The sequence below is a fragment of the Lissotriton vulgaris genome, chromosome 1_1, assembly GCF_964263255.1.
Source record: "Lissotriton vulgaris chromosome 1_1, aLisVul1.2, whole genome shotgun sequence".
NCBI lineage: Eukaryota > Metazoa > Chordata > Amphibia > Caudata > Salamandridae > Lissotriton > Lissotriton vulgaris.
In genome coordinates, this window is record NC_141685.1 from 1,047,578,470 (window position 1) to 1,047,606,374 (window position 27,905).

Genomic DNA, 27,905 nt, shown 5'->3' on the forward strand with positions numbered 1-27,905 from the left:
TATTTTACAAAAAAGTCAGAGCTCAGTTCTCCATGATCCTGTGACCAGGAATTGGAAAAAAGAACGAAGGTAACTACTGCCTACAAGGCATCCTGGAATATTGGACAGCTAGAAGTCCTTACATTTGCAGTGTCAGATTTCATTCTAACATAGCTGCTGCCTATATGGCTACACAGTCTGATTCCTTCAACTCAATTTCATTTTAAAACAATTTGTGTATGAGTTTTTTTTTAACATTATCTATTTTCTAATGAATTTTCTGTATTTTAATAGTAATTTACCTTTTTAAAGAAAACTAATGGAATAGGCCAATATAGCCTATTTTATAGGCTGCAAAAATATTTAGTGTCAAAGGGTAAGACTTCCAGAAGTAAGGCAAAAATGGAACACAAAAGCAGATATATTCAAAGAAGCACTCCGGGATCCCACTTGTGGGCAGAACTGTTCAGTGCTTATGAGGATCAATGGAGGTCCTCTGAAAGAGCACTAGTAGAAAGTTAAAAAAGTATAATACAGTATTTAAACAGGTCAGAAGAGGCACTGGCACTATTGCTAGTCAGTTCTGAAATCACAGTCTAGACAGTAAAGCCTACCACAGCTGTGTGCCGATGTCCATTTGGCTATTCAGCACATTTCATTCATTAGAGTGGTCCTAAGGGTTGCAGTCGTAGCAACGGTTCCTTTAAATGAATGAGCTCAAAGCAAAACCTTAATCGGGCAGCTGTCCTTCTGATGGTGTATGGTAGAATATGAAACAATCTATCTGGATATAGGGTGGGTAAATGTTTCTGAACCTGTATAAGTAGTAACTGATTTTCCTAATTTTTGTCCTCTCAGGATGAAATTTAAGAGATGTTTACAGGTCTATTGTGTGAAGCAATCTTGGTTGGTGGGGGAAGGGAAGCTAGGGTCTGGGGAAGAGGGTGAATAGTGGTTTACATTAAAAGGATTATGTTACTTACCCTGTAAGCAACTGTTCTTGGAATGTAGAGCTGTAGATTCACATGCTTTGCATACTCCTGCCATCTAGTGTTGGGTCCGGATGCTTGCAAATTGTTTTTCTTCGAAGAAGTCTTTTCCAGTTACGAGGTAAAGTGACTTCATTTTGGTGATAGTGCGCATGGGCATCAACTCAATTGTTAGATTGTTTTTCCACAAGAGGGTGAGAAAGGTGTAAGTGAGTGTAGTACAGATAGGTCCCTGCGCATGTAATGTAAATAAGAACAGCAATAAACACAGGTGTCCGGGGAGGAGGGAGGGCACATGTGAATCTACAGGTCTACATGCCAAGAACAGATGCTTACAGGGTAAGTAACATAATCCATTCAAAGCATATGTGTTGTAGATACACAGCGAATGCAACAAACAAGTTTGTTTTGCGAAAATCTTTTGTACTATCAATATAGTATAATAAGGCTCTTTTTTAATCAAGAGTATGTAGAGCCCTTTCTGCTACTGAATCCGCTGAGGGAAGAACACAGGTAACTCAACTGATTAGTTAATATGAAAAGCAGAAACTACTTTTGGAAGGAATTTAGGGTTAGTACGAAGAACCACTATCTTTATGAAGTTGAAAGAAGGGTTCTTCTAAGGTTAATGCCTGGAACTCACCAACACGTCTCAGTGGAGTGATAGCAATTAGAATGGTAACCTTCCATGAGAGAAATTGTAATGGACAATTGTGTAATGCTTCAAAGGGTGGACTCATAAGCCTTGTAAGAACAATGTTAGGGTTCCAGAGAGGTGCAGGTGGTTCCCTGGGTGGTATTCGTTTAAGGCCTTCCATAAAAGCTTTAAATACTGGAACTTTGAATAGGGACAAATATCGGTTTTGCAGATATGCAGCTTCCACTGCAAGATGTAATGGAATAGTTGTGTAAGCTAAGCCAACTCACTGTAGATGCAAAAGATAACGAACAATATTTTGTATAGATGCATCAAACAGATCAATTGTGTGTGTTTTTTTTTTTTTTTACAAATCAATGACAAACCTTTTCCACTTTGCTGCATAACATGCTCTAGTGGTAGGTGTACTTGTTTTTTCAGGATTGTCATACAATCTGGTGGTAGATTTAAATGTCCAAACTCTATGACTTCTGGAGCCAGATCGCTAGGTTGAGCTCCTTGGGGTTTAGATGTCTGATTTCTTCACGGCTCTGTGTGAGAAGGTTGGAATTGAGGTGCAGGTTTTGGCGTGGCACTACTGACCGTTCTAGTAGTGTGGTGAACCATGGTTGATGAGATTATATGGGAGCCACTATAACTTTTGCGAGTGCTGTAGAACCAGCAATGGAAGTAGAGGGGGAGGCAGAAATGCATAAGCCCCAAAGGGCATTGCCTTTGGATAGATGGTGTGGGAATCTGGAGGCGAAGTTTGGGCATTTTGAGTTCTCTGCTGTGGCAAAGAGGTCTATCTTTGGAAATCCCCATTTTTGAAAGTACGAAAGGAGACCAGGGGATAAAGTTCCCATTTGTGTGCTTGTTGCCACATCCTGCTGAGGAGGTCGGAAAACTGGTTGTGCATTTCTGGAATGTTTTCTGCTAGAACATTAATTCAATGCCAATTAGTCTGAGAGAGGCAGGACAACTATAGAGAGTGTGTCCCCCGCCAACCCCCCCCCCCCCTCCCTCGTGTGTTTTCGTACATAGTACATTGCTGTCATATTGTCCGTCCGAACTAAGACAACCGTTCCTACTAGGGGAGGCTGAGAATCTTTTAGGGCTAGTTGAACTGCTAGAAGCTCCAAATAATTGATGTGGAGACTTCTGGGTTTTGTTTCCCATAAACCTTGATTTGTTAGATGCTGGAGCTCGGCACCCCAACCAGTGAGAGATGCATCCGCTGTTAGTACAACTTGTGGAATAGGGTCGATGAAAGGCAGCCCCTTGTGCGTTCCACCACTGCAGAGAGCACCGACACTAGATCTGTTAATTGACCCTGTGATTGATTCCAATGACATGCTAGACATTTCTGTAGAGGGCGCATGTGTAATCTTGGGTGAGGCACTATTGTAATTCATGATGCCATAATTCCTAAGCAAAAACAACAAAGGGAGAGTGCCAGTACTGATAACAAGACGTAATTTACAAGTATTAAAACACAGCACCTGAAAGATTCATTCAAGACTGGAAGCTCGTTAGTAGCTTTTATTATTCTTTTTAACTTTTGTCAGCAAAAAGAGGATTGTTTCATGAAAAATGCTTTTTCAGAAAAACTTGAACAACTAATACATGCTAGGGACAGGACTTAGGAAATCATTCACCATATCAAACATATCACAGGCATACAACAATCAGGCATTCAAAAATGGTAAGGGGTATAATGGCTAAAAGGAACTACAAAAAAGCATATCATACAGTATTTACAATGAAATTGAGAGAGCCAAAGTCTGCAAAACAGTTTTCAGAGTGATATCATTTAGAAGTTATTCGAACACAAAGTACATTTCTCTGTCAAGTTAAAATGTTCATAGTATTTGATCAGGTAGAAAGATAATGTACACAGAACAGTGATAAGCAGCAGGGAAATTTTTTAATACGCTTATCACCCAGGCAGACTACAGTATGGCTGGGGCCTACGCGTTTCGAATCCCGCTGGTCTCGGGGGGATTCTCTTCAGGGCCTCGGTCCTCTCAAGAGGCAGGTATGCTAACGAGTGATGGAAATTTCAATGCCTTAGCTGAGGGTCGTTTAATGGATCTATAACTTAATAGTCGACAAGAGAGCTTTACTTAAATTTGAGCCAAAACGAGGAGACTAACAGAAGTTTTACCTAAAGGAATTCAACCATAGTTTCAAGGAACGCCGCCGTGGGAATATGGATAATCACAAACGTCTGTCAGTCTCCTCGTTTTGGCTCAAATTTATGCTTGTGGTTGTGAGGGTTGAAGGTGGGACTTTTGTGCATTGACTGTAAATCCCAATTGATGGAGAAGGCTTATGGCAGCTTGAGTGTGTTGTAAGCACTTTCTCAGTGTGTTGGCTTTGACTAGCCAATCATCCAGATATGGGAAGACATGAATTTGTTGTCTTCTTAGATGAGTTGCTACTAATGCTAGACATTTTGCGAATACTCTGACTGCAGTAGTCACTCAGAATAAAAGTATTTTAAATTGATAGTGGTTTCCTGCTATCACAAATATGAGATATTTGCGATGTGCTAGGTGGATAGGAATATGAAAGCATGCGTCCTTTAGGTCTAGTGCTGACAAAGTTGCCTTGTTGTAGAAGTGGAAGCACTTGTTGAAGGGTAACCATGTGAAAGTGTTCTGACAGTATGTCTAGATTTAAGGGCCTGAGATCGAAGATTAGTCATAGAGACCGGTCCTTTTTGGGGATTAGGAAGTAAAGTGAGTACACTCCTAATCTTTGGTGTTATAATGGAACTGGTTCTATAGCTCCTTTTGCTAGAAGAGCTTGTACTTCTTGTTTGAGGAACTGTTGGTGTTGTGATGAAAGCTTGTGACTGTGAGGTGGAATATTGGGAGGATTGCTGGTGAGTTCTAGGCAATAACCATGTTGGATAATGTCTAATACCCATTGTTCTGTTCTTATTGCTTGCCAAATGGGAAGAAAGTGTTGAAGTCTTCCCCCGACAGGTGTAAGGAAGTTGGGGGAAAATATAGGCAGTTTATTGGGAGATTAAGAGGTACGTGTTAGTGTGCCTTTTCCTCTGCCTTTGAAATTGTTCCCTCTGTAACCGCCCTTATAGAAACCCCTAGATGGAGAGGATGGGGTATTTGATTTGTATGAGGACCCACTAGGATCAGAGGTATTCCCTTCTAACCCTCCTCTATAAAATGAGTGGCGAAAGGAGCCTCTATTTGATGGTGATTGAAGTGCTCCCATTGATTTTGCCACTTCTGTGTCTTTTTTCATTTTCTCAAGTGACACATCCACTCGAGGCCCAAAAAGGTATTCTTTGTCAAATGGAACATTTAAAATATACTGTTGAACCTCTAGTTTAAACCCAGAGATTCTGTGCCATGCATTGCTTCTAAGGAGAATGCTGGTGTTAATTCCCCTTGCTGCAGTGTCAGCAGCGTCTAGTGCACATCTAATGGAGGAATTAGATATTAATGTTCCCTCCTGCACTAGTTCCTGCCTCACTTTTTATACTCCTCAGAGGTGTTGGAGTAGCTCCTCCATTTCGTCCTAGTGGGCTCTACCATATCTCGCCAAAAGTCCTTGTGTGTTGGCAATGTACCAATGGTTGGCGGATTGTGCAGCTATTCTTTTACCTGATCCAACAATTAACTTAGGCTTTTTGTCTGGAGGAGGTGGATATGCTGCAGTTTGTGAGTTTGCTCTTTCGAACATTTGACACCACTTGGAAATCTAAAGGCAACTGCCCCTTAATAAAAATTGGGTCAGATGGTGGAGGCTTGTATTTTGTATAGACCCTAGGTGTTAATATACAGTCACATACACGGCCTTTAAAAATATAATCAGCATGTCTCATCATGCCTTTTAGCAAAGGTATACTTTGAGTTGTCCTATGTGAAGAAACAAATGTTTCAAATAGAAAACCCTCTTATAAGTATTCCTTATATAGTGTAACTCCATGGTATGATGCTGCCCTTGAGATTAACTCCTGGTATGCTGTGGTGTCATCAGTGATGGATTTGCAGGGTAAAAATCAGGATCATTATCAATCAATCAATCATAACATTTGTATAGCGCACTACTCACCCGGAAGGGTCTCAAGGCGCTTGGGGGAAGGGGTCCGCTACTGCTCGAACAGCCAGGTCTTGAGTTGTCTCCTGAAGGCGAGATGGTCCTGGGTCAGCCGAAGGTGGATGGGGAGGGAGTTCCATGTCTTGGCTGCCAGGTAGGAGAAGGATCTGCCTCGGGGGATGTCCAGGATGAGTCGGGCGGAGGCATTCTGAATGCGTTGGAGTTTTTTCTGTAGCTTGGCTGTGGTTACGGCATAGAGGGTGTTTCCGTAGTCCAGTCGGCTGGTGACGAGGGCCTGGGTGACCGTTTTCCTGGTTTCGGTTGGGCTCCATCGGAAGATCTTGCGAAGCATGCGTAGGGTGTGGAAGCATGATGAAGAGACGGCGTGGACTTGTCTGGTCATCGAGAGGGAGGAGTCCAGGATGAAGCCTAGGTTGCGTGCGTGGTCTGTTGGCTTGGGAGCGGTGCCCAGGGCTTTGGGCCACCAGGAGTCGTCCCAGGCGGAGGGCGATGGTCCCAGGTGGAGGGCGATGGTCCCAGGATGAGGACTTCCGTCTTGTCTGAGTTCAGTTTCAGGCGGCTGTTCTTCATCCACTCGGCGACGTCTTTCATCCCTTCGTGCAGGCTGGTTCTGGCGGTGTCGGGGTCTCTGGTGAGGGAGAGGATCAGCTGGGTGTCGTTGGCGTAGGAGAGGTTGTGTTGGCGTGCAATGGCAGCAAGCGGTCTCATGTAGACGTTGAAGAGGGTGGGGCTGAGTGATGATCCTTGCGGAACGCCGCAGATGACTTCGGAGGCCTCGGATCGAAACGGGGGGAGGCGGACTCTGTGTTCTACCGGCGAGGAACTAGATGATCCACTCCAGTGCCTTCTCTTGGATGCCGATGTTGCTGAGGCGTTGAACTAGGGTGCGGTGGCAAACAGTGTGGAACGCTGCAGAGAGGTCCAGGAGGATGAGTGCTGCTGTTTCCCCGTTGTCGAGCAGGACTCCGATGTCGTCGGTGGCTGCGATGAGGGCGGTCTCGGTGCTGTGGTTGGCTCTGAAACCGGACTGCGAGGGGTCGAGGGATCCGTTTGTCTCGAGGAAGGCGGCAAGCTGTCTGTTGACGATCTTCTCGATGACTTTGGCAGGAAAAGGAAGGAGCGAGATGGGGCGGAAGTTTTTGAGGTCGGTGGGGTCCGCTGTTGGTTTCTTCAGTAGGGCGCTGAGCTCGGCATGCTTCCAGCTCTCCGGGAAGGTGGCGGTGTTGATGGGGGTGTTGATGACGTCCCAGAGTTGGGGTGAGATGGTGGAGTGGGCCTTGTTGAAGACGTAGTGGGGGCAGGGGTCCATCGGAGATCCGGAGTGGATGGTGTTCATCGTGCGGGCTGTGTCTTCGGTGCTCACCGTGGTCCAGGTGCGGAGGGTGGCGGTGGGGGGCTTGGTTCGACGGTTGGGTGCGTGGATGGTGCGCCAAAACTGTTGTGGATGTCGGCAATCTTGCGGTGGAAGAACGAGGCGAGAGAGTCGCAGAGATCTTGTGAGGGAATGATGTCGTTGTTGCCGGTGCTGGGGTTAGAGAACTCCTTGACGATGGTGAAGAGTTCCTTGCTGTCGTGGGCGTTGTTGTCAAATCGTTCCTTCAGTGATTTCTTCTTGGTGGTGCGGATGAGCTGGTGGTGCTTGCGGGTGGCGTGTTTGAGGGCGGTCATGTTGTCAGTGGTCTGGTCGAGGAGCCAGGCTTACTCGAGGGTGCAGCAGGTCTTCTTGGAGTCCTTGAGTTCGTCGGTGAACCAGGAGGCCTTCTTGCGTCTGGGTCTGCTGGGATGGTTCTTCAGTGGTGCAAGGTTGTCGGCGCAGGCGGTCAGCCACTTCGTGAAGTTGCTGGCTGCTTCGTTTGGGTCGGTGGTGCTGGCGGGTGGGTTCTGGCGGAGGGAGGTGGTGAGCTGGTCGGCGGTGATCTTGCTCCAGCTTCTATGAGGAACCTGTTGCTGGTGGTGGTGGGTTGTGGTTCTTCTGAAGCTGAAGTGGACGCAGCTGTGGTCGGTCCAGTGGAGTTCGGTGGAGTGGCTGAAGGTGATGTGCTTGCTGGATGAGAAGACGGGATCAAGCGTGTGGCCGGCGTAGTGGGTGGGGGTGTTGACCAGTTGCTTGAGTCCGAGGTTGGCGAGGTTGTCCAGCAGGGCGGCGGTGTTGCGGTCCTTGTTATTCTCCAGGTGGAAGTTGAGGTCCCCTAGGAGGATGTAGTCGGCGGAGGGGAGGGCTTGTGGGCTTATGAAGTCTATGATGTCTTCGCTGAATTGTGTGCGTGGTCCCGGGGATCTGTAGATGAGGGTGCCTCGGAGGGTCGTCTTTGGGTCAGTGTGAATCTGGAAGTGGAGGTGTTCGGCGGCGGCGAAGGTGTCGTTGGAGTCCGTCGTGATGCGGATGGTGTTCTTGTGGACGATGGCAATGCCTCCTCCGGTCTGGTTGACGCAGTCCCTCCTGATGATCTTGTATCCGTCCGGGATGGCGATGGCGATGTCGGGGGCTGAGGAGACGTTCATCCAGGTTTCCGTGAGGAAGGCGATGTCTGGTGATGTGTCGAGGAGGTTCCAGAGTTCCACGGCGTGTCTGTGGACGGAGCGGGTGTTGAGCAGGATGCACTTGAGGTTGCTGCTGGTGCTTGGCTTGGCGGTGCGGTGCAGGTTCGAGGCAGGTGAACTTGCAGGTTCTGCAGGTGAAGGGTCCGTGAATGCGTTTCGGGGCAGCCCGGCAGCAGGCGGGGTTCCGGCCGGCATTGAGTGCATTGAGGGCGGCGGCGGCGTAGGTCTGTCGGGTCGTCTTGCAGCGGTGGAGGCCAGGGGTCCTGGCACTGGGCGCGGTCCAGGCGCAGACGGGCTTACCTTTGGCTCGCCGTCGGCGCACAATCGACGTGCCCGCTGCGCGTACGCATGGACTCCGCCATAAATGGCGTAGTGGGGAGGCGGGGCGAGGGAGGAGCAGCTGGGAGGCGGGAGCGGGATGGCGAGTGGGGGGGGGGAGCGTGCGAGGATGCTGGAGGGAGCGGGGGTTGGGCTGCGGGGGAACAGCGGCAGGGAGCGGGGTGGGCCAGGGGACAACGATGGGCAAGGGCAAAGGGACAGGGCACACACTAGAGAGAGGGAAAAACGGCGGAAAGATAGGCACGAGAACAGGCAGGCACAGGGACAGTCAGGGACAACAAGCAGGCACAGGGACAGTCAGGGACAGCTTACAGTTAGCAGGTTACAGGGCACACGAGAGAATCGGCGGCGGCGGCAGCGGGAGGAGAACGGGCACACTCGGGTGGCCACGCTGCAGGAGGAGCGACCGTACTGACCAGGACAGGTTGATCAATATTGATCAATAGGTTGATCAATATTCTAATCATTCCATGGATTTATTGGTGGTGGACTATTGTCACCCCCTCCTCTATATCAGTCTGTGTTTGTGGAGAACCCTGTGGTTTCATATTTAAGGTGTCTGGTCCTGGTAATGGTTCAAGTGGTGGAGGGGTAGATAGAACTTGTAGTCATGTCCTCCTTTTTTAGAAGAATTTTGTAACTTGTAACCCCTGGAACAGTCTTTCTTTTGGATGGTATTGCATCCATGGCCAAAATATGTCCAGTGTCTGAATTAATGTAAATTTTCTTTAGTTTAGAGTCAAGTTTTTCCTTCTTAAGTTCCGGTATAGATCCCATAGGTTTTTGATCTGTATTTTTAGGTTTTGGAGCCAAACCTTTCAGTGTCGAGCTGGAACGGTCTTTCTTATCCTTTGGAGCTGAAGGATTCGGTTCTGAGGATGTTTTGTCTCGACTCGAGCCGGAAGGCTTAATATGCTGTTTCAGTGCCAAGCCTGAAGGCGGAGCATTAGAAGCAGCATCTCAGTGGATACCCTGTCCCGAAGGGAGTGGTGGCCCAGAAGCCTTTTGTTTGGTGGAAATTAATTTGGTGGGCAAAAGGGCTTGGTTATTCATGGCACCCTGAATTTATTCACGGCACCTTGTTCAGCTGGAATTTCTTCGGACTCTAAGTCAATCTCCAGTTCGGTAATCAACTCTTATCCCACATTTTTTATCCCGCATACCATTAGCCCGCATACTATAATCCCGCAATTGCTTTCAGCCCGCATACCATTATACCGCATTTTTTTATAACGCATGTGCTTTTATCACGCATGCCTTTACAACGAATTACGTTGTAAAGGCATGTATGGTAAATGTATTCGCGTTGTAAACCAAGACGATGAGAGAGGTAAGTGGGTTTGGGTTAATTTTTAAGGGTGGGGGTCGTGCTGGGGTAGAGATTGTGTAGTGTAGTGTTGTGTTAGTGTAGTGTTGAGTTGTGTTTGTTGTTTAGTGTAGGGTCGTGCTGGGGAAAGTGTAATAGGGATTGGGGGTAGTGTTTAAAGGGGTAGGGTAGTGTTGTAGTGTTTGCGTAGTGTAGGGTCATGCTGGGGGTAGCGTTTTAGGGTTTAGGGTAGTGTTGTAGTGTTTGCGTAGTATAAGGTCATGCTGGGGGTAGTGTTTTAGGGTAGTGTTGGAGTAGTGTAGGGTCATGCTGGGGGTAGTGTTTTAGGGTTTAGGGTAGTGTTGTAGTGTTTGCGTAATGTAGGGTCATGCTGGAGGTATTGTTTTAGGGTTTAGGGTAGTGTTGTAGTGTTTGCGTAGTGTAGGGTCATGCTGGGGGAAGTGTTTTAGGGTTTAGGGTAGTGTTGTAATGTTTGCGTAGTGTAGGGTCATGCTGGGGGTAGTTTTTTAGGGTTTAGGGTAGTGTTGTAGTGTTTGCGTAGTGTAGGGTCATGCTGGGGGTAGTGTTTTAGGGTTTAGGGTTGTGTTGTAGTGTTTGCGTAATGTATGGTCATGCTGGGGGTAGTGTTTTAGGGTTTAGGCTAGTGTTGTAGTGTTTGCGTAGTGTAGGGTCATGCTGGGGGTAGTGTTTTAGGGTTTAGGGTAGTGTTTGCGTAGTGTAGGGTCATGCTGGGGGTAGTGTTTTAAGGTTTAGGGTAGTGTTGTAGTGTTTGCATAGTGTAGGGTCATGCTGGGGGTAGTGTTTTAGGGTTTAGGGTAGTGTTGTAGTGTTTGCATAGTGTAGGGTCATGCTGGGGGGTAGTGTATTAAGGTACTGTTGTAGTGTTTGTGTAGGGAAGTAAAGTGCTTAATGGTAGTGTTGGGGGGTCGTGCTGGGTAGTGTAAATGTAGTAAAAGGACTGTAGTGTAGGGTAGTGTTTGGTAGTGTATGGTAGGGTAGTGTACTTTCACTTACCTTTAAAACTTTTACAATGAGTATACCTTTAACATGCATGCTTTTATGTTGTAAAGGCATGCGTGCTAAAGGCATATTCGTTCTAAAAGTTTTAGTTCTTTTAGTTTGCGGCCTTATAGTTTATGCGGGATGAAAAATGCGGGATGATGGTATGCGGGATTTCGACATATATTCCTCCAGTTCTGAGTCCGATTCCTGGATAGAGACAGCCTCCTCCTCTTCTGCTGCTGATGCTTCCATTTCCTCTTTTTCGGTATCTTCCCTGAGGATATCCGGTGTGTAGTCAATGTTCTGCAGCTGCATGTCCCTACGTCAAGCTAGATGGTCCCGCAAAGTCGTTTTCGATCAGAACGATCAGCGTCGCAATCTTCTTCCTTGTGCTTTGGTGAAAGGCTCAAGTTGCAGACTTTATGCAGGTCGGTGCACAGATACTTGCAGTGGCACAGAGGACAGAAATGAAACAGAGTCTGTTACATCAGCAGAAGACTGGGTGATTATGATGGAATGGAAGTCGACCAAAAAGGCTAGGCCCAAAGGTCGCCAATGACGTCTTCTCGATCGAAGATGGGAAGTGTTCTTATTTTTTTGATGCGCATGCTCGGCAAACCATGTCCGAGCCCGACGATGGAAAGAAAACAATCGAACAATGGAGTCTATGCCCATGCGCACTATCACTGAAAGGAGGAGTCACCCTATCTCGTGACTGGAAAAGACTTCTTCGAAAAAAAAAAAACTTGCAGACATTCGGACCCACCACTAGATGGCAGGAGTATGCAAAGCATGTGTATCTACAGCACACATGCCTCGAACTTGGTAACCCTTCAGAAGGAAGGGCGAGTTCTCATGTACCCAATGCTTACGGAATATCATTAGGTTCAAGACAACACAAACCTTTGTTTCCCTAGCTAGGTTATCTGTTGCTGTGGCTAATAAAAGGTTAATTTTCCATGGTCAAATGTACATTTTGACTCAAAGGGCAAACCAGTTTAGAAAAGAATACATTACCTAACACAGGGATGAGAGTCTGGAGGTTTGAGGATAGAATAAAAAAAATAAAAAATAAAAAACTTAAAATAATTTCCGACAGGTATACTGTAAAAGCATGTTTAAATATTACATTATGGGAAGGTCATAATGCCAGTTAGGTGAATTCGTAGAGAAGATCTGAAAGCCTGACCCAATAAATATAATCATTAGTATACATGTGTCTATGGCATGTTTGAGCGCAAATCTTCTGGTCTACATACCAAATACAGAATCTTGGATTCAAAGAAGCTATTTTGGCAGTCGAATGGCCTCTAAGAATGCTTAGATGCTTTGGAAGAAGTTTAAAATGTGTTTATTGTGGATCCGCACAATGCAGCCAGCTAAGTACAGCAATAGAAGGCTGTTGCTCTCCATCCTGGACAGGAGAACGATGGGGTCAATTAGACTAAAGCAGCTAGTCTGAAAGTATACCTGGGCAGGAAGAGGCCTCGGTCTCTGTTACCAAAAGGCAAACTTCCTGCCGTATTTAAAAGTCCACAGCTTGAAGTAAGCTTTTTTTCTTTACAGGAACGCTTTTGGGGAAAAATAATTCCTGAGTGGGTTACCCCCATCAATACAGGGATTTGTTTTAAAGTAACAAGAAAAAAAGTACATACATTTTCATTCCTGTATGTAGGGGACCACTTATTATTTTTCCAGCTGGAGACTGCCATGCTCGAACATGGCAGTCCAGTGCAGGCAAAGAGTACTTGGGAGGTGCTGCAGTAAACCAGGCAGGCCTTCAAATGTACACAAACTGGCAGCCCAGTGGAAGCTGAGCTGCATCTGAAAGGTTTATGATGGCAGAGTTATCGGAGGCTCTGGCATTGACAACTTTGCGACTTCTCGGTCTCTGTAAGGCATGCAATCTCCTGGACAGAGGAGAGCCGATTCCATTCACTCTAAATGACACTTTTAGTCCTCTTTGAAAAAGAACAAAATACCAAATGAGCTGTAAGGAGGGCATTCCCAGAAACATAGGTTATGCACACCTGGATCAGAGGTCTTGCATTGTTTCCATATGTGGCTGCTGCGGACTGTTAATTTGTGGGATCCCAGGCCAGCTAAAGATTTGACTGAGTATTTCACAGTGATGACCCATTCATCATCTTTTGAAGCAGATCTGATTCAAGCGTCATACCCTTTTGTACATAATGCAAATGAATTGCTGTGATCTCTATGCCATGAGCAGTGATACAGTGCCAGAACATTTGAGCTTTCTTTTGAGTGCCTGCACTATGTTGCAACGTCTTTGTTCAGACAGTAGATGGCGAGTAGAGAGGTTGCACTGTGATAGTCTCAGATCTTACTGCATGAAAAAAGGGCCCCGAGGTCTATATGGACCACCCTCCACTCTAGCATGCTTTTGTGACTGCCCACCGAGACCTACATTCTTGCATCATCACGCAAGCCAAGCGCTCCAGATAAGCCACTGAAGCATATGTAATGTATTTAATCTAAAAACAGTTTAGCTAAACGTCAATGACTGGTTCCAAAAGATTCTTGCTACGCATGTAGTATACTTCCAGCTGTGGGAAATTGTCCACTCAGAGGGGTGCTGATTTGTTGTGAATTATTCGGAAGTTAGAGGTTAAGGGACTGTCGGTTCTATAGGAAAATTTCATAGAACTTTAAATTGAAGACTACCTCGAGGAGCCAATTTCATCTTCCTGATATGTGCCACTGCCAGGCAAATAAATAAGGGTCTGGAAGTGGACTTCTGGCAGATTGGAGACACTTCATAACACAAAACCCTCTAGGCTTCTTTCCAATGCGGATGCCTAAACGCGCCAATGTGATAAATGAAAAAGCATGCAATAGAAGGAAGCAGAGGTGAACATTAATACAAATAAACCTTACTTGCCCAAAATATGGTTTAAAAATAATAAAAACACCAAAAGGAATCAAGTAAAGTGAAACATACGCATTTGAAATAGTTTTTGTAAAAAAAAAATTATTAAGGGAGAAAACTTAATGCTCAGGGATACAAGATTCACTGGTTGAACAAAAACTGAGAACCAAATGACACTGCAGTGCATTTTGGCACCCAGGACCAGTAGCCTCCCTGACTTAAAACAGAGTCAAATCATTGTAATCTCTGAGAGGTCTTTCTACTTTTCTCTTGCGTTAAAAAGACTTCAGGGTGTTGTTTTTTTAATAGCTAACAGGAATGCCAATTTAGTTTTAAGTTGAAAAAAAGGAAAATGTCCCCTGTGATAGCCAAAAAAGTATTATAAGAGATGTTTGTCGTCAAAGAATTTTCCTTAATTCTGCACATTGGTGAAGATGTTCCAATACTTATGAAGTTAGCATTGATCCTAAGATGGAGAGGTGTCCTGTTCATTGTGGGTGGGCACATTTTCCTGCGCAGAAGTCTGTATCCTGCAGCTACTGGAACTACCACCTTCCTCACTAATTACATTCATCTCTATAATTAAGTGGACTCACCTGCTTAGAGCTCATCGTGGTCAGAAGGGTCCACCTCCTGTGGCTCCATACATGCGGCTGGCGTGAAGAACTCCATGAGGTACTCACAGCGACTGGGCTCTGTGGTGGACGTCACAACGGTTTCCTTTCCACATGAAAGCTTCACCTGGGGTCAGAGAGACAACAACTTCACTGAGTAAAGGGAGACATGACAATCATAGGGGCAAGAGTAAATTGCATTACTCAGGGATGAAGAAGCTATAGGGGTACAAACAAGCATTAGAAATGCAATCGGGCTCGGATTTATTTGAGTTTGAGCTAATGGCATTGTAAATGGTAATGTATTTTTGCTAAGTGTTATGGAGTGTGTTAATGTGGTGGTAGTGGTAGTACTGGTGGTGGTGGTACTAGTAGTACTGGTGGTGGTGGTAGTACTGTTGGTGGTGGCAGTGGTAGTACTGGTGGGTGTAGTAGTGGTAGTACTGGTGGCTGTAGTAGTGGTAGTACTGGTGGTGGTAGTACTGATGGTGGTAGTACTGGTGATGGTGGTGGTACTGGTAGTACTGGTGGTGGTAATACTGGTAGCGGGAGTACTGGTGGTGGTGGTACTGGTAGCAGTAGCATTGGTGGTGGTGTTACTGCTGCCCGTAATACTGTTAGTGGTAGTACTGGTGGTGGTAGTACTGCTACTGGTAGTACTGGTGGTGGTGTTAGTACTGTTGGTGGTAGTACTGGTAGTACTGGTGGCTGTAGTACTGGTAGAACTGGTGGCTGTAGTACTGGTAGTACTGGTGGCTGTAGTACTGGTAGTACTGGTGGCGGTAGTAGTGGTAGTACTGGTGGCGGTAGTAGTGGTAGTACTGGTGGCGGTAGTAGTGGTAGTACTGGTGGCGGTAGTACTGGTAGTACTGGTGGCGGTAGTACTGGTAGTACTGATGGTGGTAGTACTGGCCACTCTGCACTCACCGCCACTCTGCACTCACCGCCACTCTGCACTCACCGCCACTCTGCACTCACCGCCACTCTGCACTCACTACTTTACTCACTACTCTACTCCTGTGTCAGTTTTCTGATGTTAGTGTGAGCCTCCCTTCTATGTCAGTGTACCAGCCTTAGAGCCCCATGTGATGTGATTGTCTCCTTATAAACTGCTTATTACATACTAAGTAAGCTTAGAAGAAGTAACAATATGGATGACCACTGGGGGTTGGGGAGAAGGGGTAAAGGATAAAGATGGAGAGTTCTGGTGATCTAAAAAATGGACCAGGGGTGATGAATATTTTAGGTAAGAAACTTGAAAAAAAGTGCAAAGTAAAGGGCAAATTTACTAAATGTTAGCGCAACTGATCCCAGCAATCAATGTTTCTGTGTGCGTGGTTCAATTGAGAGAGAAATATTGGCGAGCTATATTTACTAAAAAAGGCCTGTTCCTGCATTCTCCCACTGCACTGCTCCATGATGCACAAGCAGGCGCCATTGTAAAAAGGTGTGTGTGTGTGTGTGTGTACGTGTGTGCGTGTGTGATGGTGTGAAAACTAGATCTGATGCATGTGATTCTATACATTGCTGGCCGGATGTTCATGAGCGCACAGAGCTGAAGGGAAAAAAAACAAAGCAGTGCACACGCTCCCAGCACCATCTGCCTTCAATTACCGGCACCTCGGACAGCTGGTAATTGAGGATTTATGTATTCTTCTGCGCGTGTTTCTTAAAAAGTACTGTGACTGCCCTTGAAGCTACAGGAAACTTCTTTCAATTATCTCCGCCGTGAACGCGGCACTCTGACAGCTCCTGCAATGGTGAACACGCTCCCACCATCTGCATTGCATTACACGGGCACTCTGACAGCTCCTAATTAAGATTAATAAGTCTTCCGTGCACGTAACCGCACACTTTATGCCATGAAACTGAAATAAATGACGGACGAAAAGTAAATATAGCCTCTCACGTCAAGGCTACTAAATAGACAGCACAGCGAAGACGAATCACTAGGCAGATGCCATAAAAAACGCGGCGCGCACTAAGGAATGTGCTAGCCCGGACCCCTAATGAAACTTTTTTTTTTTTATACCATAAGAGCTCGAAGCTCCGCCTCCCCTGCTGACGCAGGGTTGACGTAGGCCGAGCCCTAAAAAAACAAAAAAAACATCATTGGCTATATGTTAAATGACATTTGATCAATAAAGACCCTTTGTGAACAGACTGCCACTTAAACCCAGACTGAAACTAAATTTAAGGTCTATTACTATGCAATCAAAAAGCTAATAAACCCTCACCAGAGCGACCACAGACTAATTTCACAAGGGGAAACATCCCACCAGGGCTATGCAGAGTAAGAAATGCGTTACTTACCTGTAACTGCAGTTATCCAGTATTGGTATCTTTCATAGATTCACATGCCTGAATCATTCCCCGTCGTCGGGGTGGGAGTCCCCGGTATATAAAGAAAGTAATGTCATAAAGACATATACATAACAATAGGCCAGAGGCCTCTCATTAGTAACATATCCATGTCCTTTTGTAAAAAGGACTAAACTTTGGCCAAGAGCTAATTAGATCTCACCACCCTCTAGAACCTTGCTGGAAGGAGCCCTAGTCCCTCAGATTTTCGTTAGCACAGTGCTAAATAGTACCTACTGAGAGAACTAAGGTGAGCCCTTCCAGGGGAGGTGGATGGGTTGCATGTGAATCTATGAAAGATACCAATACTGGATAACTGCAGTTACAGGTAAGTAACGCATTTTTTATCCAGTATTATGGGTATCTTTCATAGATTCACATGTCTGAATCAGAGTAACAAGCAATATCCAGCACATTTCGTAAGGTACAACATGTAAAATCACACGATATAAGAATACCATTTGTGAAACAGAACAAGTACCTCCAAACAATGAAATAAAGAAATGTGCAAGAATGCAGTAGGAAGGTGGGATGAAAGAGAAGGCTCACCTCTAGTGAAATAGATGACGAAGTACTGCTTGACCCACAGCTGCATCTTTCATGAGTTCAGAATCCAAGCAGTAGTGCTTGGTGAACGTATGTGGTGTCTTCCACGTCGCTGCTCTGCATATGTCGAGAATAGGCACGCCTGCAAAGAGTGCCATTGAAGTAGAGACAGCTCTGGTAGAATGAGCTCGCACTCTTGAATGCAGAGGATGATTTGCCTGTTGATGGCAGAAAGTTATTGCTGCTGAGATCCAACGGGAAATGCTCTGTTTTGTCAGAGGAAGGCCTTTTCTAGGCCTACTGAAAGCAACAAACAGTTGGTTGGATTTCCGAAACTGTTCTGTTCGATGAATGTAGAATTTTAGACAGCGCTTGAGGTCTAAAGAGTGGAGAGACCTCTCCGCTGCAGAAACTGGATTTGGGAAAAAAGTCCGCAAAATTACAGGCTCATTCAAGTGAAAATTAGATGGAACCTTAAGAGATGAATTTAGGATTGGTTCGTAGAATAACTGTCCTGTTTGAATTGCAAGAAAGGATCCTGGATGGAGAGAGCTTGTAACTCACCAACCGCCTTGCAGATGTGAGCGCCAGCAAGAGAGCGGTTTTCCAGGATATGTATTTGATGTCTGCTTTGTGTATTGGCTCAAATGGATGTTTCATGAGTTGAGCAAGGACGATGTTCAATTGCCAGGTGGGTGGTAAAGCTCTCACCGGAGGAAATGTCCTGAAAAGGCCTTTTAGAAACTGTTTAACTAGTCTCTCGGACCAGAGAGTAGAGCCAGTCGATGAACGCCTGAAGCGCGAAATCGCAGCCAGGTGAACTTTAATGGAGGCATGCACCAGTCCTGAATGCGCTAAATGGAGCAGGTAAGGAAGGATTTGTGCTGGAGTGGAAGAAAAAGGATGTATCTTATTTGCTTTACACCATACACAGAACCTTTTCCATTTAAGAGAATACGTTTTGTTTGTACTCTCTGCGCGAGCCCGGGCTAAAATGGTCCTGCATTCTTGAGAAATGTCTAGGTTCTGAAACTCTCTGAACTCAGGAGCCAAGCCGACAAACTGAGAGATGCTGGATCCGGATGTTGGACTTGACCTTGGTTCATTGTCAGGAGAGTCGGGCCAGATTTGAATTGGATTGGCGGTTCCTGTGATAGGAAGTGAAGTTCCGTGAACCAGTGTTGGCGCGACCGCGCTGGAGCAATTAGGATTAGGGTGCAATGCTCCGCCTTCAGTTTCCGAAGAACCCTGGGAATCAGCGGAAATGGCGGAAATGCGTAAGCAAAAACGTTGCACCAACTGATCGAAAATGCATTCCCCAGGGATCCTGGTTGGGGATGCCAGCTTGCGTAATGTTGGCATTTTGCGTTGTGGCGAGTCGCAAACAAATCCACAGGTGGCTTGCCCCATCGGGCGAATACCGAGCTGAGAAGATGACGATCTAGATCCCACTCGTGGCACATGGAACGTTGCCTGCTGAGAGAGTCCGCCAGGACATTGTCCGTCCCTGGGACGTATTCCGCTCGAAGGGAAATGTTGTGTTGTACAAGCCAAGTCCAAATTTCTTGAGATTCCTGAGACAACGACAGAGAATGTGTTCCCCCCTGTTTGTTTAGACATTGTGGTGGTGTTGTCTGTCCTCACAAGCACTGGGGAATTCCTGATCCTGGGTAGAAACGCCTTTAGTGCCAGGTATACCGCTCTCAATTCGAGGAGATTTATGTGTAGTAGTAGTTACTCTGCTAGGGACCATTGCCCATTGATTTGGAGGTCCTGAAGAAACGCTCCCCATCCTTCCAAGGACGCATCCGTCGTTATTACGTGTGGCTAGGTTGGAAGTATGAAGGATAGGCCTCGTCGCAGATTTTGAGGTTGACGCCACTAATTTAGAGCCTGGACTATGGCAGGAGTGATCCGGACGACGTCGAAGGATCCTCTGCATTGAGTCCACTGAGCAGATAGCGCCTCCTGCAGTGGGCGCATATGAAGGCGCCAGTGAGGGATCAAGAGGATGTTCGAGGACATCATCCCTAGCAAGGACTTGTAGAGGCGCACGGTGATAGATTTTTTGGACTGAATCCGGGTGGCCAAGGTCCTTTTTCACTTGTCGTTCTATTGAAGGTAAGGTCTTCTTTTGAGTAGTATCGAGGACAGCTCCGAGGAACGTGATACACTGGGACGGTTGAAGGACAGATTTTTCTTCGTTGAGTGTGAGTCCCAGAGCACTGAAGAGTTGCAGACAGGCGTCGGATGACTTGGTCACGCCTGCGTGAGTAGGTGCCTTGACTAGCCAGTCGTCTAAGTACGGGAATACCTGGTGATGTTGTTGGCGCAGGTATGCTGCTACTGGAGACAGACACTTGGTGAAAAAGCGTGGGGCTGATTTTAGACCGAAGGGTAACACTCGAAACTGGTAGTGCTTGCCCGCCACCTTGAACCTGAGAAATTTCTGGTGGTTCTTGTGGATCGGAATATGAAAATAGGCGTCTTGCAGGTCGAGAGACACCATAAAATCGTTTGCATTGAGAAGTTGTAGCACCTCCTGGATTGAAACCATGCGAAATGTTTTTTGAGGTATTGGTTGAGGTTTCATAAGTCCAGTATAGGTCTCCATTTTTTCACCTTTTTCCGAATTAAAAAGAATCAGGAATAGAATCCTTTGTTTATCTGAGATCGGGGAACTTTTTCTATCGCTCCTTTTCTGAGCATGATGGAGATTTCCTATTGTAGTTGTGTTAGATTTTTGTGCTGCATTGGAATCGGAGGCGTATGTGGAGGATGTTCCACAAACTCCAGAGAATGTCCGAATTTGACAAGTTGGAGGACCCATTGATCTGTCGTAATTTGTTGCCAATTGTGAAGGAAGGATGTAATTCTCCCGCCAACTTTGTAAGGTGGAGAGAAACTGGAGACCTGCGTCAGAGAAAGGTCATTGTCTTCTGGCTGTGTCCTTCTTCCCCCCGTCCACGAAAGGAAGATTTGTTGTAGGACGACTGGTTCTGCGGTTGCCTCTGTTGGTACTGGGTTTTATATTGTTGGCCTGAGCTGTAAGAGGATTTGTATCCTTGACTGTTGCCTCTGAAGGACTGACCTCTCCCTCTGGAGCCACGAAAGGAAGGGTTTTTATATTGTAGAGTACCAAGAGCCCTTGCGGTATCCGTATCTTTTTTGATACCTTGAAGCATGTCATCAATGTGTTGTCCAAACAGAAGTTTACCGTCATAAGGCATGTCTAACACCTTGGCCTGAACTTCAGGCCGAAAAGACGTCGCCTTAAGCCAACCTTGGCGTCTCAGGACTGCAGCTCCTGCCAGCTGTCGGAAACCTGTGGACGCGCTGTCTAGTGCCACATCAATCATCTCCGAGGCGGAGCGCTCGCCTTCGAGGAGAATCTTTTTCACTTCTTTTTGCTCCTCTTGAAGTGAACCCAAGTACGGAGCTACGTCTGCCCACATTTGGCGGTTATAACGCCCCAGTAGAGCCAAAGAGTTTGCTGCACGTACTTGTAAAGCTGACATGGACAAAAACTTTTTTCCTATATTGTCAAGCTTCCGGCCCTCCTTATCTGGTGGCGCAGTCAAAACAGCTGAAGGATTTTTTGACTTGCGTTGTGCCGCTTGGGTTATTACCGAATCAGGCTTCGGATGGCCGATAAGGCAAGCTGGGGCAGTGTCCGGCGCTTTGTATTTTTTAACCAATCTGGGCAGCACGGGCATCAGAGATGCCGGGGTCTGCATTATCTTCTCCCCTTGGTCCCAGACGTGTTCAATGATGGGAATAGATCGCACTGCCTTTTGATATGGGTCTTTAAAATCGTAAAGAAAACAATCTTGTGGAGTTGCAGAGACTTTGAGGCTGAAGCGTAACACCGCTCTCTCTACGATGTTGTGGAAACCCCCAATGTCTTCCGGGGGAGAATCCGCTTGCGCCTGTACAGGAGATGCGGGACCTGAAATTAGGTATTCATCATATTCGTCCTCCTGAAGCTCGCCTTCCTCACGTTGCTGCTCTTCCTCTTCTTCTTCCTCTTCCTCATCAGAGGATGGCAGAGGGCGTGAGCGAGACGGCTCCGAATGGAGAATCAAAGGAGCCGGTCGAGATTTAGGAGGCGGTGTGACCACTGTAGGTGTCGCAGGTGTTTGTGTCACCACTGGCTGAGGCGGAGCAGTGGATGGGAATCTTTGCTTATAATCTGCAATGAGAAACTGCAGGTCTGCCACAATAGAAGCAGGAAGACACACCATAGGCTGTTGTGGAAGCGATGGAGGATGGATCTCTTCCTGGTACTCTACATCCTGTTCCTGCTCCTGTTCCTCATTGTCTGAACTTTCGTGAAGCTTGACTTGCAGCTCAGATGGGCTTGTCGCTTGCTGAAACATAGAGCCTTCATCTGAGTCCTCAGTATCCAGGATATTAGCCGGGGGAAAAGGTTGTACCCTGCTCGGCGATGTTAATTCTGGCGTGAGTGTACGCGCAGTCATCCTGAAGTGTGAATAGATACACTTCAATGGAGGTGATTCAGTCGTCGACGGATTGGTCGTCGACGGGGAACCATCGATAGTCGACTGAGAGTGAGTCGTCGACGGTGTCTTCTTCATCGACGACGTCGTCGACAATAGGATCGTCGACGATGTTTGTTTTGTGGTCGACTTTGTCGTCGGCGGCTTCGTCGACGCTGGTGTCGACGGCTTCGTCGTCGACTGCTTCATCGACGCTGGTGTCGTTGATGGCTTCGTCGTCGACGGTTTCGTCGACGCTGGTGTGGTCGTCGACGACTTCGTCGACGCTGGTGTTGTCGTCGACGGCTTCGTCGGTGCTGGTGTTGTCGTCGACGGCTTCGTCGACGCTGGTGTCGACGTAGTCTTCACTAGGCTCGCCGTTGACGGGCCCGTCGACGGCTTCGTCGGCGCTGGTATAGTCGACGATGACTTTGTCGACGATGACGGTTTAAGCTTCGTCGACGACGAGGTGCTCGTCGACGGTGCCGCTGAAGAGGTCTTTTTTAAACTAATAATAGATGGAACAGACCTACCCGTCGACGACGAGGATGTTGTAGTCTTCGACGTCGATAACAGAGGACGCCACCGTAGTGGAGATCGTGGCTGTCGACATTGTTACCGGCAGGGCTGAAGATGTCACCAAAGGTTTCTTGAAGGTAGGATCCTGTAGAGAAACCTTTACAGCAGTGGCCTTAGAATGATCCTCTGAAGACTTGGACGCCTTCTTTTGAGGGGGCTGTACAGATGGTCCTGGAGATGAAGTTCTAGGCCTTTTAGGAGTAGAGTGTACACTCCCCATGGAACACTCGCTCTCACCTGAAGAGACTGGTAGATCTTTTTCCTTAAGTCTCTGGAGCCATATCAGCAGTCAGCCCTCTCTATCCTTGAGAGTTTTGGCCTAAAAAGTATGGCAGATTTTACAGTCTTTAGCTGAATGGTCAGGATATAAACAGTACAGGCAGTCCTCATGCCTGTCATCCACATGAAGCCTCTTTTTGCTACAAGAGGCACAAGGTCTGAAAAGTCCTTTCTTTGGCGAAACAGTCATGACAAAAGCAGAAGATTCCTCCAGGAATGAAGTTCTGAGTAAAATTGTGGAGATAAATCCAAGAATATAAAGAAAACTGAGCAGAGCTCAGAGGAGACTCCCTTAGCACGACGTGCGGTAGAAAATCTGAGGGACTAGGGCTCCTTCCAGGAAGGTTCTAGAGGGTGGTGAGATCTGATTGGCTCTTGGCCAAAGTTTAGTCCTTTTTACAAAAGGACATGGATATGTTACTAATGAGAGGCCTCTGGCCTATTGTTATGTATATGGCTTTATGACATTACTTTCTTTATATACCGGGGACTCCCACCCCGACGACAGGGAATGATTCAGGCATGTGAATCTATGAAAGATACCCATAATACTGGATAATGTCCATATTTCAGCAATATGCAAAGTTGCCACATACAGATCTATGCACATCTTTATCTAGACATTACTCTCATGATTCAGACTCCAGGCCATACACCCAACTAGGTCAGGCTTCTTTGGATGTAACCTCTTTGGCTAATAAAGACTGTTTTCTCCCGGAGTTATATATCTCCATTAACACTGCCACTGTTACTGGGATGGAGCTTGGTGTACTACGGAGTAGTTACAACCATCAATAAGGACCCCTCAATGAAAACAAAAATCTCACTTGTAGGTTTAGTTCTCCATCGTGGAAATCAACTTTGAAGTCATAAATTACCCACCCACCGCCCTGGCATTGTTAATAGGAGAATTATTTATCCACCTTCTATCTTGCCAAAATTAACAGATCATTTACATAAGTAGGTGCTTCGTCCATTTAACAGGCCACACTACAATCATGGTTCACAAAGTGGCTGTCTTGTTAGCTCGAATTTCTCTCACTTTCTCTACACTTTCCTTTCAAAAATTTAAATTATCCATAGCAACTAGATTTGTAGCAGTATTTCTTTTATTCAAACTGCTCTTTTAAATAAAAAAAGATCAAGTGAAATCCAGTAATTTCAAACAGCTTTATTCGATCATTGTGAACAGATCATATAAGCAGAATCCATATTAACAAAATATCCAGATCAATAAATATTCATAAATACATTAATTAAAACATTATTAAACACATTTTGCTGTGGTCCAATTAAAACCTTTAAAATCGGTTATAATAGAAAAAGCAGTTCATAATATGGTTACAGGGTGCTGCTAGAAAGTATGCACACCCTTTTCCTCTTCCCTTCTCCCCTCTGCCTTGCACCATTCTCCTCTCTGCCTTGCACCCTTCTCTACCTTGCACCCCCTCCCCATTGCACCCTTCTCCCCTCTGCCGTGCACGCTTCTCCCCTCCTCCTTGCACCCTTCTCTACCTTGCACCCTTCTCCCCTCTGCCTTGCACCCTTCTCCTCTCTGCCTTGCACCCTTCTCCTCTCTGCCTTGCACCCTTCTCCTCTCTGCCTTGCACCCTTCTCCTCTCTGCCTTGCACCCTTCTTCTCTCTGCCTTGCACCCTTCTCCTCTCTGCCTTGCACCCTTCTCCTCTCTGCCTTGCACCCTTCTCCTCTCTGCCTTGCACCCTTCTCCTCTCTGCCTTGCACCCTTCTCCTCTCTGCCTTGCACCCTTCTCCTCTCTGCCTTGCACCCTTCTCCTCTCTGCCTTGCACCCTTCTCCTCTCTGCCTTGCACCCTTCTCCTCTCTGCCTTGCACTCTTCTCCTCTCTGCCTTGCACCCTTCTCCTCTCTACCATGCACCCTTCTCCCCTCTGCCTTGCACCCTTTTCCCCTCTGCCTTGGACCCTTTTCCCCTCTGCCTTGGACCCTTTTCCCCTCTGCCTTGCACCCTTCTCGGCCACCCCCTTGCACCCTTCCCACCCATGGAGGGGGCTGCCACCTGGAACAATGGCACCATTTCAAAAGCATGATGGACTCCCCGTGCCTAAAAATGAATGTGTCCGTCTGTAACACAACTGGTGCTAATGTAAAGCGTTCTGATGCCTTCGGGTGGAGTTTGCGCCATATAAAACTGCAAAGAAATACTTGGTAGGGGGCCTTGTGCTGCTTTTGGGGAGCATTGAATCAGATGACGTAGTAAAATTACAAAGAGCACGGCGCAAGAGGCTTTTCACATCACCATAAATTCATAAACAGCCTCTGGAGACGTATAACCAGTAGGCGCTTTATACAGCGCTATATATTAAGCTGTGTGTGGTCCGCAGTGTGCCTACATGAAACAGTGGAGATTGGGAGGGATTTATGAGACCAGATTGAGGCCCTCGCCCAGGACCATATATGTAGGACGACGAGGCCACACAAGGGATTCACAGGAGGATTTCCTCGAGGGAGCAGAGCAGGAACACAAAACTGAAAGACAACACACCACACTCTTCAACATGCAGCAGTCACGAGTGACAACCCCTCAACGAGGAGTGAGGCAAAGACAGAAGCTGGCAGAGTGCGGCTGCATCAGGACATAAGGCGCCCACCGAACGCTCTCCACCAGGCCTCTGACCCTCTACCCTTCCAACGCTCTCCACCAGGCCTCTGATCCTGCACCCACCCACCCAACGCTCTCCACCAAGCCTCTGACCCTGCACGCACCCAATGCTCTCCACCAGGCCCCTGACCCTGCATCCACCCCACGCTCTCCACCAGGCCCCCGACCCTGCACCCACCCAACGCTCTCCACCAGGCCCCTGAACCTGCACCCACCCTGCACCTACCAACCCAAAGCTCTCCACCAGGCACCCCACCCTGCACCCCCCCACCCAACGCTCTCCACCAGACCCCTGACCCCGCACCCACCCACTTAACGCTCCCCACCAGATCCCTGACCCTGCACTCACCCTACGCTCTCCACCAGGCCCGTAACCCTGCTCCCACCCACCCAACACTCTCCACCAGGACCCTGACCCTGCACGCACCCACCCAACGCTCCCCACCAGGTCTCTCACCCTGCACACACCCACCCAACGCTCTCCACCAGGCCCCTGACCATGCACCCACCCAACGCTCTCCACCAGGCCCCTCACCCTGCACCCACCCAATGCTCTCCACCAGGGCCTGACCCTGCACCCACCCACCCAACGCTCTCCACCAGGCCCCTGACCATTCACCCACCCACCCAATGCTCTCCACCAGGTCCCTCACCCTGCACCCACCCACCCAATGCTCTCCACCTGGGCCCTGACCATGCACCCACCCAATGCTCTCCACCAGGCCCCTCACCCTGCACCCACCCACCCAATGCTCTCCACCTGGACCTGACCCTGCACCCACCCACCCAACGCTCTCCACCAGGCCCCTGACCATGCACCCACCCACCCAATGCTCTCCACCAGGACCTGACCCTGCACTCACCCACCCAACGCTCTCCACCAGGCCCCTGACCATGCACCCACCCAATGCTCTCCACCAAGACCTGACCCTGCACCCACCCACTCAACGCTCCCCACCAGGCCCCTGACCATGCACCCACCCACCCAATGCTCTCCACCAGGACCTGACCCTGCACCCACCCACCCAACGCTCTCCACCAGGCCCCTGACCATGCACCCACCCACCCAATGCTCTCCACCAGGACCTGACCCTGCACCCACCCACCCAACGCTCTCCACCAGGCCCCTGACCCTGCACCCACCCACCCAACGCTCTCCACCAGGCCCCTGACCATGCACCCACCCACCCAATGCTCTCCACCAGGACCTGACCCTGCACCCACCCACTCAACGCTCCCCACCAGGCCCCTGACCATGCACCCACCCAACGCTCTGCACCAGGCCCCTCACCCTGCACCCACCCACCCAATCCTCTCCACTAGGACCTGACCCTGCACCCACCCACCCAACACTCTCCACCAGGCCCCTCAACCTGCACCCACCCACCCAATCCTCTCCACCAGGACCTGACCCTGCACCCACCCAATACATCAAATACAACAGCAAGTCTCCAAAATAAATATACAAAGCGATTAAGTTGAATGCACATAACCGGAAAAAAAATGGAATATGTCCAATAATAACCTTACTAAACTTACTAGTCTCTTACTAGTTAGAGTCCAGTTTCAAACAAGTTGCCACACAGAGTTAATCAGATAACAGTTAGTTGATCCAAAGAAATAATAATTCTCAACTGTAGGACGAAGCACCCCGGTTCCACAAAGACATAATTGAATTGATGAGCATAACCATGAATTACCATGGCGTGGACACTGACGCTATTGCAGCAACAATACGAAGGTAATACATTCTATTTTACTGCTTAACACATGGCCCCATGCTCCTCCTACTGCATTCTTTAAGCATAAGGTGTCCGGTTTAATTTTGCCTCATGTTCTGATATGAAAATGAATGAATAAAGGGTCCTGCACTCTGTTTAAAAAATGTTTTTTTAATATTAACTCGGTATGTGTGCTGTGTTAGATTAGTGCCTGCCCACTGTGATAAAGAATGTGTGGCCTGGTTCCAAAAGTAACCAGGACTCCAACACGCACTACTAAAAATACAAATTCTCCTATAGTTCATTCAAATCAATTTTTTATCAACATTTCGTAAAGTATCACAATTACTTTTTATTTTCATACATGATTTGTGAAGTCAGCAATTATTTCAACATTGTAACATCTTCAGTACAAACAAATTTACGTTTCCAAAAAGCGTCCTGCGCATAGCTCCGGTCAACAGGCTTGGCGCAGGACACTTTTTGCAAGGAAACAATTCGCGTAAACGTGAAGCGTGATTCAAGAAATAGCGAGACCAATGTCATATTCACGAGACTCGCAGGGTTTTTCACTTATGCGCATTTAAGAATACCCACAGACATCAAAATACGTAAAAAGATTCAGATGTATTACTGCTAAAAGAATAAAACAAATCAGTAAAGGATTGGTTGTGTTTATCCACTCCCGTGACCCCCGACGAAGGGGCCAAAGCCCCGAAATGCATTGGGTTTTTATTTCTTTGGAAACGTAAATTTGTTTGTACTGAAGATGTTACAATTTTGAAATAATTGCTGACTTCACAAATAATCATGTATGAAAATAAAAAGTAATTGTGATACTTTACTTTTTGAAATGTTGATAAAAAATTGAT

General features: G+C 47.2%; 1 protein-coding gene across 1 annotated transcript in view; it reads right to left on the reverse strand.

The window, feature by feature from the left end:
- PRKCSH (PRKCSH beta subunit of glucosidase II) overlaps positions 1-27,905 on the reverse strand; it is a 313,184-nt gene that overhangs the window by 17,773 nt on the left and 267,506 nt on the right. Inside the window, exon 16 of the mRNA XM_086962739.1 lies at positions 14,393-14,537. Coding sequence (XP_086818865.1) covers positions 14,397-14,537 — 141 coding nt within the window. The 3' untranslated portion in view covers positions 14,393-14,396. The remainder of the gene's footprint in view (positions 1-14,392; positions 14,538-27,905) is intronic.